This window comes from Psammomys obesus, unplaced genomic scaffold (assembly GCF_907164565.1).
Source record: "Psammomys obesus unplaced genomic scaffold, mPsaObe1.curated_primary_1811, whole genome shotgun sequence".
NCBI lineage: Eukaryota > Metazoa > Chordata > Mammalia > Rodentia > Muridae > Psammomys > Psammomys obesus.
In genome coordinates this window covers 11,178,673-11,194,155 of record NW_026596244.1, presented here as the reverse complement: position 1 = coordinate 11,194,155, position 15,483 = coordinate 11,178,673, and the positions used below count along the sequence as shown (strand labels likewise).

The 15,483-nt window shown below is 43.5% G+C and overlaps 1 protein-coding gene across 2 annotated transcripts; it reads right to left on the bottom strand.

Moving 5' to 3' along the window:
- Positions 1-7,732: 7,732 nt before the first annotated feature.
- Fgg (fibrinogen gamma chain) lies at positions 7,733-14,992 on the bottom strand. 2 transcript variants are annotated; one of them, XM_055596516.1, is made up of 10 exons: positions 14,758-14,992; positions 14,599-14,643; positions 14,254-14,437; positions 14,080-14,173; positions 12,638-12,768; positions 12,255-12,388; positions 11,173-11,357; positions 9,720-9,997; positions 8,482-8,651; positions 7,733-7,947 (listed from the first exon to the last, which is right to left on the bottom strand). In XM_055596516.1, the coding sequence occupies exons 1-10, from the start codon at positions 14,830-14,832 to the stop codon at positions 7,933-7,935; spliced, it is 1,311 nt and encodes a 436-aa protein (XP_055452491.1). In that variant the 5' UTR covers positions 14,833-14,992; the 3' UTR covers positions 7,733-7,932. The 2 variants fall into 2 exon arrangements, with proteins under 2 accessions (XP_055452491.1, XP_055452490.1); XM_055596515.1 differs by having other exon boundaries at positions 7,733-8,651.
- Positions 14,993-15,483: the final 491 nt, after the last annotated feature.

The following is a 15,483-nucleotide window of genomic DNA, read 5'->3' as shown; positions in this document are numbered from 1 at the left end:
TCTCCTCTTCTCTCCTCTTCTCACCTGCAGTGCTTTCCCAGAAGCCCTGCTAGACAACAGGGCAGCACAGACGGTGGAGAGCAAGACTGAAAAATGACAGCTTTTTTTTTTTTGAAATGGCAGCTTTTTTTCCCCCTAGAATGTCCAATAGCCTGTAATCAAAAAGCTCCCCACTTTCTCTCTGGTGCTAGGATCCCTCATATAGGTACTTGGGTTAGTATCTTTGACCTGATTCTTTATTGTATGGGGGGAGGGGTGCCTCCACCCTGTGACTCTTCCTGTATGCCATGAAACCCATGAACATTCACAGGCTACAAAATACAATAAGCATAATCATGTTCAAATGGTGTATGGCAAGAAGGATAGTTTTCCAACTGCAAAAGAATAAATAAAATTTTAGAAAATTTTCTGTGCCATAATTTGTAACTTGTTAATGGTTTGTTCCCCCAAAATCTGTAGCTTTCCTTAGCTCTGAGGGAGATATCTCCCTTAGATATCCCTTTACAACGCACATCATTCTGCCAGTTACAAATAATCACAACCAAGATTTCACACGTTTGACAGGAATTCATATCCAGTGTCACAAAAATCTGCAAAACCATGTACATTTACTTCTTCCTAATAACAAGAAGTATTGGCACTTCCCCAGGACACACACCATTAAAACAATACTTAAACACATGGTGGAGAAGATAAAACCCTTCCTAATTTTTGGGCTGGCCATAAACAGGAGATGTTGGCTTTTGTGACTACGTTTCCAGGACTTTGGCCTGGGTTTTACAGCAGCAGCCCATCTCTGGTAAGGACTCAGTGAAGAGATACTGTCAGCAGAGCCTAGCTACATGTTTGATCTGCTGCTTCCTGGATTCTTCAGCGATTACAAAAGTCTGGGTTTTGTTTATTTTTGTTTTGTTTTTTGCCTAGCTATTTACTGAGAAAGGCCAGGGAGGTTACGACACTCTGTGTAGGAGTGATTAATGAGCCACCTCTTTAAGAACCCATCGATCCTCTGGCTCTAGATGATGCTCTTGGACGTTACAGTTACAGTAAGAAGGTGGGACCTCCTTAACCATGTAGAGATCATTCTGAATCACACTCGGGAAAGTGAGGAGACCTAATGAGTGATTTTTGTTTGTTTTAATATTGATTGATTTTTTTTGGCCCTATGTTTATTTTTGATATTCTTAATTAGTAAGTAACTCTACCTTATTTCTTAAAATGGAACTCTCTCCAGACAGAGTCTATGTAGCCCTGGCTGTCCTGGACTTCATTCTGTAGACCAGCCTGGCCTCAGACTCAAAGAGATTCACTTCTCTGCCTTCTGAGAGCTGGGATCAAAGATGTGCTCCACAAAGCCTGGTTGACTATGCCTCACAAAAAAAAAAAAAAAAAAAAGAAAAGAAAAGAAAAGAAAGAAAGAAAGAAAGAAAAAATACTGAGACAGGGCTCACTGTATAGCCCAAATTCAAGTTGCCCTTGAATTCAGGGTCCTCCTGCCCTACCTGCCTAAATAGAGAACTCTGGGTTAGAGGCTTACATCACTATACCTAGATAATGACCATTATCATTCTCCTCCCACCTCATCCACCTAACCTAACTCTCCACTCAGGTTAATGTCAGTGGTCATTTACACAAAGTCTTTCACTAAAGTTCCCACTGAGCAGTTATGAGGTGTGTATCTGTGTGTGTGGTGTCTGTATGAGAGAGAGTGAGTGTGTTTGCTGGAATGGAGCCCCGGAGGTTTTCTGTCTCTTTAACTGCAGTATTAATGAAATATTGAGCTGCAATATGCTTTCTTCATGTTTGCCACTTTCTTACATCTGGTATGTATTAAAGCATAAATACAAGCACGGAGCTGGAGCAGTGGCTCAGTGGTTAGAGCACTCACTGGTCGCTCTTCCAGCGGACCTGGGTTTCATTCCCAGCACCCATGCGGTGACTCACAGAGTTTTAAACTGCAGTCTTGTAGATCTGATGCCCTCTTAAGGCCTCCATGGGCACTGCAAGCATATGGCACATAGGCATATGTGAAGGCAAAACACCATAAATAAAAACAAAGATTAAAAAAGTACAGCCATCCGTAGGAATCGTCAGTGGACATGTTGATTCAGACAACACGGCTTCATTCTAAGTGTTCACCCTAAGCGCGTTGTAGTTAACACACCCTTTTGCTAGTTTTACTGGGATAAAAATGAACACAGAAAACCTACCAGTTGTGAACATGTTACATTGAATTTTAGAGAAACAGTATCTAAAGGCACTTAGCAATTTGCAAGCAAGGAATTACATGCAAAGGGAGTTAATGCAAATTGTGAAGGTCCATTGCACTTTGTTAGTTTTGTGGTGTTGGGGACAGCCTAGCCCACTCTAAATACAAGTTCTACTTGATGGTAGAACTGGTCAGGAGACCCAGCTTTAGAGAGCCACTTGATTTGCTTCACAAACTTGTAAAAATAATGCATTTGGATAAAAATTCAGCAACAACAAAAGCACTGAGAAAAACAACCGGGAAACCTACAAAGAGGGGTATGTTCAAAAATTCCTGGCCAGGACACAAAAATAGATTCCTCTAAATTGAAAAAAAAAAAAAAAAGAAGAAGAAGAAGTCTGAAGTCTGCAGAGCAAAAGTAGGTAAGGAAATGTCTTCCCCCTGGGACATCTGCAGGTTCAGCGGCACACAGGCAATGTCACACTCATGAGGTGCAGGCTGGAGGGCTAGGTTATCCTTGGCTACATAGTAAGTCTGAGGCCAGCCTGGGCTACATGAGACCCTGCCTCAAAAGACATTTAACGTTTGAAATTTATATTTGCAAACTTGATATTAGATTCTAAGCCATGCAGTAATACTAATCTTTCCATCGAGAAACAGCTCAGTTTCATTGTTGTTGTTTATTGGAACATCCTACATTTTCTTGTGTGAGCCTAACCACAGCTTTGCAGTGTAAAGAAAACAAATTATGAAGAAAAATGTCTCCAGTCCAAAGTCTCCTCAGTGTTATCTCTGTCAGTCTCTCTCTCTGTAACAGTTTAACTATGTATCCTGGATAATCTCAGAGTGGAATCTGTCCTACCATGTTTATTTAGTGTCAACACTCACACTTATGGGGATTTCCCTCCTCTTGCCAGTAAGAGACAAACCTAGTGATGACCTGGTGGGCAGGAGCCAGTGCCAGAGACCTGGTGTCTAGAGTGAGACATAACTGTGACCCCGTTAGCAGATTTGAGTGACTCCACAATCCTGAAATCACCTTGCTTTCTGCTGTCAGTGTTTTCTGGTAGAAACTGAGGTGAGCAAGAGTTTCACTGTGTCAGCAGCTTTCCCAGAAGGCTGTTCTGATGTCTTGTGTCACTCCACAATAATACAACCATAGCTGTAGTGCCAGCTCATGCTTGCAAAGCCAGTAAGCATTCGTTTCCATTTGGCCTGTTTTGTTTTGTTTTTCCCTTCTTAAAGAAAATAACAATCAGCAGGCCTTTGCCATGTAGACAATACTGGAGAGTGTGTATGAGTTGTGTTTATTTTGTGAGGTGGACAAACTGAGTGAACATGCTCTTCCCCCCAAAAAAAATTTTTTGCAAAACTTTACCTTTCCTCAAATCAAGATCATCAAGGCTACATTCTTGGATCGTAGTGTGGCATCTAAACAATAACTAAAAACATTTAAAAATCACAAGTTTGGAAATAAATAACATTTACTTCATAGCTCTTGGACTCAAAAGGAAGCTGAGGAAGGTTATAAAGCTTTCACATTGGAAAAGGGTCTGAAAACAGATAAAGTTACTGAATGAAGGGTATAGCTGAGGGGTTGACCTAAGCATTGGCAAGGCCCTGGGCTGGATGTTCACACCACCAAAAAGAAAAAGGAAATAAGAGGAGGAAGGAAAGGAAAAAAGGAAAAAGAAGGGGGAGGAAGTAGAAAGGGGAAAGTAAGAGAGAAATGAAGATGTTAGGGATTCTGATAATGTTTGTGATAAAACCATTGCTTATTAAAATTTGACTCACTTATTTTATGAAATGCAGTGAAAATAAATTACTAGATAAATAAAAATGTAAAAAGCTACCTAAAACAGCAGGTGTGGTGGTGTGTGCCTTTCATCCCAGCACTTGGGAGGCAGAAGCAGGAGGATCCCTGAGTTCAAAGCCAGCCTGTCCTACAAACTGAGTTCCAGGACAGCCAGGGATATACAGAGAAACCCTGTCTCCAAAAACAAACAGTTAAATAAAACAAGGCCCCAATTTTTGCTAGACTCAAAAGGCAAAAACCTTTCATGTTAACAAATATAAGCAAACATAATATAGACAAAAGTTTCTACATGATAGTGCTCAATTTTTGCATTTAATGAAGACTAGTAACAGCTAAGTTGAGGCCCGGTCTCTTCAGTACCACCGATTTATGGAAAGATGTCATCTGTTACCTTAAAATTGTATACACATACAATCTATGATAAGCGAGGTGTAAAAGGAAATAAATATACAGCAGTACTTCTTAAACCTACTGCAAAGACTGCTCCTTAAGGCAAAGCTGGGAAGGAAAGAAAATCCGAATAAATAATTAATACATCTAGACCTGCCCGAAAGGAATGGTGTGCTAGGAATACGTGTCTCTCAGCGTCGGCCTCGAGGGGCGAGCACACCCACAAAGAGGCATCGGAAGCACAGTCCTTATGCAATTAGTTCACTATCTTTAGCGGTTTCCTCTTACTCTGCTCTCTACTTTTTAAACACTCGGCTCCCCCCACCCCTTCATATATGGTCATACAAGTAAAGGTGGTGTTCCTGTGCTGTGGGGACGTGTGGAGGTCACAGGACAAGCTTCAGAGTTGGTCCTCACCTCCCACGTTATTTGAGACACGGCCTCATACTCCAGGCTGGCCTGTGAGCGTCCTGAGGTTCTTCTGCAGACCTCTTGCCTCTCCACAGCCCAGAGATTCCAGACATGTACCCCTGAGCCTGGCTTTACTTTGGTTCGGGAGATGCTTTCCCCACTAAGCCAGCCAGCCTCATTCTTCTTGAGCTTCGTCAAACTGATAAGGACCTAGCAGCTAGACATTTTTCCTAGAATTGAATGTGCCCCTAAGTTTTTCACATTCACCATCTAAATAAACTGCGGTATCTCCTGCAAAAATAAGCTCATGCTGTTTGAGTCAGAGTGAAAGAATGTAAGGTCCTGTCAGGTGTGCTGTCTATTCTTAAATTTCTCTGTCCTCTTCCTCCTCCTCCTCTTTTTTCCTTCTCTCGCTCTCCTGACTATTTTTTCCCCTTGAGGGTTTTTTTTTTCTTTCTTGAGACAGAACTCTGTTTTATAGCCCAGGCTGGTCTTAAACTCATTATCACGCTATCTCATCTTCCCAGGTGCTAAGATTATAGATCTGGGTCAGCACACCTGGTTAGTTACTTCTCAATTCCTGCTCACTTTCAACGAATCCACACCCCTGAAATTGCTCATAAAGTACAGCCGAAGCAGAAGGAAAAGGACTGGGAAAGTCCAGCATCTCATTTAAACCCATGGCATTTGGCCAATAAGCAATTATTCCTGTCCGTGAACACAGGATATCTTCCTCTAGTTGTATGACTTGAAGTCTTGGAACTAGACTTTTTTTGGGTAGGGATGCTCAGGAAGGAAGCCAAGATGTCACACATGTTACCAAGAACCCAGTCACTGTAGAGCTTGTAGTTTTTGTTTTTGTTTGCTTTTTGGAAGCTTCCCTATGTAGATAATGGGTGAGATCTTGGGTGAATGCTTGTCTTTAGCCTCCCTATTGTGAAGCTTTGCAGTGTTTAGAAAAATGAAGGAGAGAAGCGAACAATAATTAGCAGTGATTCTGAGCTGGGAAGGGGACACCTGTATGTCTGTACAAGGCCCCAAACTCTTAGTTTCATCTTCAAAGTCTCATTGTTGTTGATTTATCAAGACAATTGTTTATCCTTCTCCATTACATGCGAAGACATAATCTAAATGAGCCTAGAAGTATTGCTCATGCCTGTTTTCTGGAACTGTAAGCTTCAACATTCTCTGATAGATATTAATAAACATATAAGTGTAAATATGTAGTAAATCCATTTCTACAATTCAATGGGTTTCAAAATTAACCACAAATTCAATATGAGCTCATTCTAGTGAGTTAAGCAGTGTTTTTTTTTAACTTTTATTAATTACACTTTATTCACTTTGTATCCCTCCATAAAACCCTCCCTTCTCCCATCCCAATCCCACCTTCCCTTCCCCTTCTTCATGCATGCTCCTCCCCAAGTCCACTGATAGGGGAGGTCCCCCTCTCCTTCCTTCTGATCTCAGTCTATCAGATCTCATCAGGAGTGGCTGCATTGTCATCTTCTGTGGCCTGGTAAGGCTGCTCCCCATTCAGGGGAGGCCAATCAGAGCAGGCCAATCAGATTATGTCAGAGGCAGTCCCTCTTCCCATTACTATGTAACCCACTTGGACACTGAACTGCCATGGGCTACATCTGTGCAGGGGTTCCAATTTATCTCCATGCATGGTACTTGGTTGGAGTATGAGTCTCTGGAAAGACCCCTGTGTTCAAATTTTCTGGTTCTGTTGCTCTCCTTGTGGAGTTCCTGTCCTCTTGTAGCAGCTTTATTTGTAATAGCCAGAAGCTGGAAACAACCCAGATGCCCCTCAGCTGAAGAATGGGTACAGAAATTGTGGTACATCTACACAGTGGAATATTACTCAGCAATGAAAAATAAGGAAATCATGAAATTTGCAGGTAAATGGTGGGAACTGGAAAGGATCATCCTGAGTGAGCTATCCCAGAAGCAGAAAGACATACACAGTATATACTCACTCATATAGACATATAATATAGGATAAATCTACTAAAATCTGTACATCTAAAGAAACTAATCAAGAGGGAGGACCCTGACTAAATGCTCAACCCCATCCCAAAAGGCAAAGAGGATGGACATCAGAAGAAGAAGAAAACAGGAAACAAGTTAGGAACCTGCCACAGAGGGCCTCTGAAAGGCTCTGCCCTGCAGACTATCAAAGCAGACACTGAGACTTATGGCCAACTGTTGGGCAAAGTGCATGGAATCTTATGAAAGAGTTAAGCAGTGTTAACTCTACAGAATATTATACATGGGGCGGAGGGGGGGGGATCATGAGAATCAGGAAGTGAGTGAGTTTGGAAAGAAACTGTGAAAAGTAAGATGATCCAAACTCAAAGCTGAGGACTTCAGCCAAGTTCAGCCTTTCTTAACAGGAGTCAAGGGCTCAGAGCACTAATGGGATGAGAGTGACTCAGCTGAGCCCTAAAAGCATGTGCTAGCCAACCAGGGGCCCAGGATCTCAACAGCTCTGATTTAGAACAAGTGTGATAAGCAGACTGACCCCCAGCGTCCTGCTCTGAATGACGGCTCCGTGGGAAATGTTCAGCTGCAGGTGTTTGGAGTTTCTTCTGGAAGAACCCCCAGCAGCTTTCTTAGCAGCTCGCATAGCCTGCGATGCACCTTATCCCGTGTCTGTGACTCTGTGGCGTGTGCTTGTGCTCTTACACTGAATGTTGTCACTCTGCGTGATGCACCTGTCACCCTGAGCTACTGTATTCTGGCTGTCTCATACCTATCAAGGGCACGAGCCGCGGTTTTTCTTTCCCCCCACTCCCCGGGGCTTGGGTACTATGCGCAGCGTAACATGTAAACTCGCAGCTAACAACACCGGAGGGGAAGTATGCCTTCCACAGTCAATAAAGGCCGCAGAACTTCTCGGCTTAGGAAACAAAATGTTTATTGCAATGCATGTAGATAAATTATTGCCAGCATAAAACTGCTAATGGAGTTTTCAGCATGGATTCCATTAACTCTTAAAGTGAAGTGAGGCTTTGAAAGTTCATTGTCCCATAGGAAAAATATTATATTTCTCTGTTTGGATAAAGTCCTTTAAAAAAGCAAATCAGCTTTGAAATGTTCTTTAAATGTCTTCAGCCTATGAACATACAATAAAACAAAAGGTATATTAAAAAATATAACTGTTTCTTTAAAAGGAAAAAATTAACTACAGATGCCGCAGCGGTAAGACAGACGGGAAAATTATCATGTGAAGTTCTAACATTTTTCTTCTGTTTTATTAGTATATCCTAAAATACTTAAAAATAATTAAACAATAAAAGCACTGATTACAACTGATTATAAAATATACAAAATACAGTAACTTCACTTTTAATATTTAGGGGAAAGGTCAACCAAAATGCTGTCTCCTGAAATAAATAATTTTTAATCACTGTGATTCCAATGATTTAGAAATATGATCCAAAGTGGATTTTAATTTTCATTTATACATAAGTAGCGTTTTATAAAAAAACTCAAATTAATAAATAGAATATGAGGGTGTAGAAGAAAATTTGAGGGAACAGCTGGAGCTATGTACAGTAATAGAAGTTAATGGTTGATTCCTCTGTATCTAACACTCCCAGGCAGCTGATTAGGGGTACTCAATTTCAACTTCATGCTCCACGCTGACCTGTTTGGACGCCCCCATGTGCTGCTGCTGTCCGTCTCCAATGGAGAGTCTGTTGAAGGGAATTATCTTCATGGTGGTTTCCTTCATGGAATACCAGCGGCTTTTCCAAGTGGCCCAGATAATGCCATTGTCATAACCGTTAGGGGTCGCTGCCTTTGAGTAAGTACCACCTGCAAGGAATCAGAGATGCTTGACTTTTACCCTTACATCTCCTCACCTCAGAGCCCATTAGAATCATTATGAAGTTTATAGCACCTCCTCCTAACTGAAAACATCCCCAGAGATTCCAAAAGCCAACAAGCCATGTTAGGGCCCATGTTAGGGCCCATGTTCACACTTTAATGTATTCATTATTGTTCGTGCTGGGACACCTATCTCTCCCTGTCTTTATCGGTCTTTTTCTGTCTCTGCCTCTCTCTGTCTCTGTCTCTCTCCCTCTCCCGGGCCCCTCTCTCTCAGCAAATGGAGGCAAGCCTGCATTCAGGTTCCCATGGTCAGGGCCACAGGTTTCTCCTCAGGTGGTTGGTCTGACATTGCATGACAGCACAACCTTCTGGCTAAAGGAAGACACTATTAAGGGCTTTAGAAAGTATCTCTAGAAAGCTGTTCTATGCAGTTTCTCATCAGAAGACGGGGCCATATTCTAATTCCTTCAAATATCCTTTAGTGTCGATGGGGTCTCGCCATACCAAACACTTTCAGCCTTACAGAATCCGTCACCTCCCCGTACTAAGCCAGGCGTCTACAGTTCGGGGCTAGATCCTTCACAGGCTTTTACAACCCTCCACTCTCACAGATACTCTTTGCCTCTTATTCCACTTTTGACATCTCTTCACTGCCCACTGCTTGTATCTGACAACCAGTCCATGGACGGCTGAGCCAGGGTAATGTGTCCACAAGCACAGATACGGAAATTCTAGTCCATCTACATCGTATACACGGTCGGTTTAAAGGAGATACCCCTGACCCCAATTCCAACTCAGACAATGAGAGTTTCATTACACTATCAAAACACTGATGTTTCCTAGGAGTTGAAGGTCCTATAGAGGTGGCCATTGTAGGCAAAAGCTTAATATTAGTTAAGACAATGCCAGCCGGATAATTAGTGTTATCTGATTTCAAATGAAGAGCTCTGAAATAAAAGGCTTGCACTATAACTCTCCATCTCTCTGCTTCTGTTATTACCTTCCACAACACATCTGTTACACAAATACTCATAACTGAAGAGAAAAAAATACCTTTGTAATAAACGCCATTGAGGTGGCCAGCATGACATTTGTTCATCCACCAACCGGATCCATCCTGTTCAGCACAGTTGCCTTCAAACTTATCATTATCACTGTCCCAGGTACTGAACTGCATGCCATTGTGGGATGTGAAAAACTTGTCACTGGGATCATCTCCAAAATCATAGCCATCAAAGGCATCGCCGGCATCTCCACCAATGAAGTAGGCATAGGTCAGGCGGTATTTGTCGGCTTCAGAACTCACCCTGAACGTAGCGTAGTCTGCAGTGCTGTGAAGATGGGATGAAAAGAAAAGCTCTCGAGTCACAGGCCAAGGCAGACAAATGAAGCGATGTTCTCTGCAAATGCAGGCGGTGCCCAGGCACACCAGCACAGAGCTCTTCCCTGCCTCCCAGGACAGATCTAAAAGTCTTCACCAAATCCCAGAATCTCACAGAATCTTACAATCAAGTGAAAACATATGGGTCAATTTAATTATTTCTGCTTTCATTTAACTTGTGTTAGCATTATACACGATAACTGTAGGTCGCAATAATTATCTACAATGAGTCAGCCTATGCCCTAGATTTGAAGAAGAGGGGTTTCAGCATCCATTCCTCCCACTTAAAGCATAAGAGCATGAATGAGTTTTCTTTCCCAAAGTAGTGGCCTACTGGCAAAAAGAGGCCTAGAATGTCATGAACCCTATGTGATACATGAAGCGAGAGCCACAAGAGTCAGAGAGACCTCCTCTGGGAAAATTTGTGAAGGAAGCTACAGTTCTGCTGAGCAGAGAGAATATGGTTCTTTGTGAACAGAGATTTCCAGATATTTAATCTGGAATATTTTATATTTAATCTCTTCCCCAATATCTCATACTTGGGAAATGGAGGATACATACATAGAAAAAAGCCTGCTGTCTATGATAGTTTGAGGATTAAAATCAAAGTTAAAAAACATGTTTGGAAATAGAGCATGTTTCATTATTTCATATCTAATAAGCTTTTTTTTTTTTTCATTTAAATTAGATAATCTTGAAACCTAGCAGCTCTGGAGATCACTATAGGAATCATTTAATTTTAAGGTGGTCCATAATTTGACTGAATTAAATGAATGGGAAATCTGATGCTTGGATTTGATTGAATTTAATTTCATACTCAATTTCTGGTTCATATTTAACACCCCCTAGCCATTATTGAATGTTCTCAAGGTATGTAAACTGTACTGCGACACCCATATCCCCACTGGAGGAGACCTAGCCTGGCTCACTCTTTGGTCTGTCCAAGAACCAAATGTACAACCCAGGAAAGAGCCTAGACTAGATACACTTTTTGCATTTGTCAGGTTGTTTGCTGTTTGCCCGTTGCCAGTTGCACAGGGTCCTTTCAGCTGACCACATGTCAGCAGCTGAGAATGCTGTAGCTGATGGCCAGGGCAGGAAGTTGAAGTCTCCCCCGTACCGTACCTGGTTCTGCCGTTCCAGTCCTTGAGCTCTATTCTCAGGGCATATGGGATTTGGGACTGCATGCTTATCAAATGGATCTTCTCATTTCCCAGCCAAAACTCTGTGGTGCCAGTAGGAGACAGGTGTCCAAACCCTTCTTTGTACTGAACCCAGTTCTTCTTGAAATCCAAGCTGCCGTCAGTTCTCTAGTCACACAGCAACACAGGCCACACAGGTCAGAGGGGAGGGAAGGTGATGGGTGCATATAAAGAAACAGTGTTCAAAAGATGGAGGAAATGATTCTGCCAAAGACCAGCTAACTGTAAGCTGTCTCCATTTCACCACCCATTAAACAGAATGATGATGCTCTGTGGATCATACACACACACACACACACACACACACACACACACACACACACATGCACGCATACATGCAACCACACACACACATGAGCACGCACGCACGTGCCTGTTATGTGCTTGTTTCTACATTAATGGTAGGGGTATTTTGTTGTAGTTATGTTGTTTGATTTTTTTTTTAAAGACTCATGGAGGATTTCAGAACTCACAAGTACACAAAGGTAAAAAGCCAATTTGCAGTGAGTACAAGACAGGCAGATGCCCAGATCAACCGGGTTGCGTATTCTGAGGGGCTGGGGGTCATTAGTGGCCAGCCTTAGCTCTTGATCTGAGGAAAGAGGTCTCTCCTGTGCCTTGTCACTAAACAGCTTGGATTATGTGACCATATGTGGAACGGCAGAGTCAGCACCGGACTCAAAGCAGAGCAGCTGGGCTGCTGGATTCAAATCCTGCCTGTTGCTCATCAAACAGTTTGGATTATGTGACCATATGTGGAACGGCAGAGTCAGCACCGGACTCAAAGCAGAGCAGCCGGGCTGCTGGATTCAAATCCTGCCTGTTGCTCATCACTTAGGTGGCCTCATGCCTCAGAGTCTCTGCCACAAGTTAAGGTGAGGATAGTCCTCACCTCAGAAAGGCCGCAGTGACTTGGAGCGGGCTGACATTCACACAGGGCTTAGAGGAGCCCTGGAGCAATGCGGGCATTTTTTTACTCTATGTGCTGCCGAGGCAGGCAGTTACCTTCTGCAGCACGGTCCAGCCATTTCCAGAGCTGTCGATTTCACAGTACACCAAGAACTGCTGCTTAGCTTTCAGAGGCCGAATAAAGTAAAGTCCACTTTCTCTGGCACCCTTGTTGGCAATTTCTTGACAATCTGATGTGGAAAAAAAATCTTCTGCTGTGGCCTGGACTCCAGATAGGGCGTTAGCAGCCTCCCCAACCCCTCCTGTCATCATTCTTTCCATATTATTGATTGATACCAAAGACAGTTTTGGGCAGTTGGAGCCCTTACATTTAAAGCCATATGCTTTCTGTAGCTGCTACACACTGTGAGGTACGCAACTGCTTTTCTTTTGGCTGTTTGCTTCAATGACCCTGATCCCAGGTTAAACTTCTTACGTACCTTTCCCAGTTGTGTCATGGATTTGCACAGTGTCCTTGCAAGGCTCCTGGCACTGAGCTTCAAGCTGGGCTACCTTCTGTTTCAGGTTCGTGATCTTCTGGTTGTTGGAATTATAGATTTCCTGTAAATACCTAGAAACAGAGCAATGCAGTGAGAGGGGAGAGGCGTTCCTTTCAGAAGAACACGTTTTTATTCTTCTATTAGAAACACTGCTTCGTTTCACTCCTTTGTGATCCTTTACTTCATCCTTGGGAAACTGTAGAATTAAGTTGAAGCTTTGTGGAAGATAAAAATAAAACCCCAATCTGTTTCAACGGGAGTGTAATTGGGACTTGGATGAGGCAGGCAATTTCAGCTTTGAGCACAAACAGCAAAGTCCCTGTCAATAAACAAAGGTCGGCATAGATGGCTTTTCTGGCTCTCGCCTTCCCTGCCAGGGGAATCAGTAATACCAAGGAAGGTAGGTCTGGCTGAGGCTCACATGTGCCATTAGGGACTTTCCATCTGTTCTGTGCCTTACATGGGAAAGGTAGCTAAGACCCTGCTTCACTATACAGGAAACAGTAGATACTTTCCATTTCTGGTCCTGCTTTCTAGAACACCTGGTGAGAGTGAGCCTTCTGCCCTGGTCATTCCTCACAAGGTTGCTTATGAGTCTTCAGACACGAGCGACAACTACGAACAATGCCTAAACTGCTGTGTCTGTCTCTGAAGTGAAGAAGAGTGACACATTAGCGGACCACCTTGTTCCTCTGTCAATGCTGAGGGAAATAGTGGAAATGATCATGATAATTGTAGCAACAATAACGCTACGGTCTGATAGCAGCAAGAAGAGAAACACTTTTGAGGCCATCTCTCCCCAGCTCCCATCTAGCTCAGTTTCCAGTGGGGCTGGGAGGTCAGCTTTGAGGAAAGTCAGGAAAGGTGTTAAAGCTGAACCTGAACACTTCCCAGAGTGCCTGGGAAGCTGGGTGTGAGGACGGAAGACGGGGGACAGTCCCAGCTCTGTGCGCTGGCTGCAAGGCGTTCACTCTCCTCCACCTTTGACATGATTTTCTGCAGCAGCCAAGAGCCTTCTTCGGTCTCTGTTTTCTAATTTCTTAATGATTTGATGATATATTTGTGAAGAAGATTTTATTTTCCACACCCCAATTCCCATGTATTTGATTTTACATTGTAGCGGGATGGGAGGCATTCAGGTAAACAGAGCAAGAATGGCATTTGAAGACATCCACAATAACTTTTCTCCAGTATGATTATTTTTAAAAATCATAAAGCCGTACAACTCCTTTTGTATTAAAAACTCCTATCTCCACTGGGCTAATGCTAATTTGGCATTATAAATAAAAAAACAAATTCCAAGATGACTTTCTGTGAAATGTGGAATATTAAGGAAAACCCCATTCTACTTTGGAGAGTTAAATTAAATCCCAGCCACTTACTGAATGCCTGTCTCGTGGGTTAATAACAGCGCTTCGTATTTCACAATGTCTTCTACCATCTTCTTAGACTTCTGGGTGGCACTGTCTATCATATCTGTAACAGGACAGAAGAATCACTTAAACAAACAGAATGCCTGCAAGCTGGAAAGGCAGCTCCTCAGCGGGGGTTCTCACTTGGCTTTGGCGGCTGGTCGGGCTTGTAATAGATTTGGATTGCTTTGATCAGCTCTCTGGCTTCTGTAGATCTGTTTTCAGCTCTGTTTAAGATGTCTTCCAGCGCCTGCAGGTCTTTGTCCACTTCGGTTTGGTAAGAGGACAGGAAGTCTGCTATTCCACAGGTGGTTGGGCAGTAACTACCCTGCAAGTCAATAAGGAGGCAGCTAACACCTTGGAAGAGAAGTCTATACAGAGTCAACCATTTCCCCAAAGCTTAAGGTGTCAACAGGTATATGGAAGAACTGCCCTGGTTTTCCACCCTTCTCTAGTTTCAGGAAAAGGAGAGACATAAAAACTACTTACGAATCTCTCATCTAAGATGCAACAGTTATCTCTGGTAGCAACGTACTGTGGAAGAAAAACACAGACATTTTGCTAGTGGCCCCAGTCCTTTCTCTCTCTCTCTCTCTCTCTCTCTCTCTTTCAAACAAGACACAGACACTTGTCTTGAAGGTCACTTACGGCTAGGCCCGCAGGAGAGAGCAGTAGGAACGTGAAGCATAGAAGGGAACTGCGGGGCCGCAGGGACTGACTCATGGTGTCTGGGTGACCGGCTGCTCCCAGCCCCTCACAGCCGCTGTGACCTCTTGGGTCCTCCTTTGGTCCTTTATGTGAGTTCTCAGTCTGGGCGGGACTAAGAATGGCTGGAACTGGTCACGGGGCCTCTTTACCAGAAATGTGAGCTCTTTCTGCTCATTCTGGCTGCCAGCTGTGCTCTGTCGGATTCCCAGATTTTGCACACAGGTTTAAGCCCCTCCTTTTTGGGCTCAGCCCAACCTGTCTCTCAGACCCACAGGTACCTGCAAAGGCCAGCAGAGCATTGGCTGCTGCTCTGAGGACTGACAGAGGTTGCGTGATGCAATTGCTTCCAGTACACTGCCACCAGGAGAACAAACACGGGGTTCTGACCTCCAGCAACAAAGCCAGCGGATCGCGAGGTCTGGCCTGCTGCGGCCACAGCCATTACTGAAAACCTGTGGTAGCCCAGGGGTGGAGCGACACTGTTATTTTTGTAGTGATTACAGGAGGCAGCCCTTCCTTGCTTCGTGTCTCACTTCTGTATCCCCACGAGTGAATCACGCTGGAAGCGGGTCCCTGTCCGTCTGTGCCGTCCTGTTTCTCAGGTCGACGCTTACTGCTTTGGGTTCAACTTGTCCGATGACTGGGAGGGAGGCTGGCTCCCTGCCA

What these genes read in the sequence shown, in the direction of transcription:
- Fgg (XM_055596515.1), bottom strand. Translation starts at nt 14,832, where the DNA reads ATGAGTCAGTCCCTGCGGCCCCGCAGTTCCCTTCTATGCTTCACGTTC. An exon ending in GCATCTTAGATGAGAGATTC is followed by an intron (nt 14,438 to 14,598) that starts GTAAGTAGTTTT and finishes ATTGACTTGCAG; the next exon opens with GGTAGTTACTGCCCAACCAC. An exon ending in ACCCACGAGACAGGCATTCA is followed by an intron (nt 12,769 to 14,079) that starts GTAAGTGGCTGG and finishes CTCTGTTTCTAG; the next exon opens with GTATTTACAGGAAATCTATA.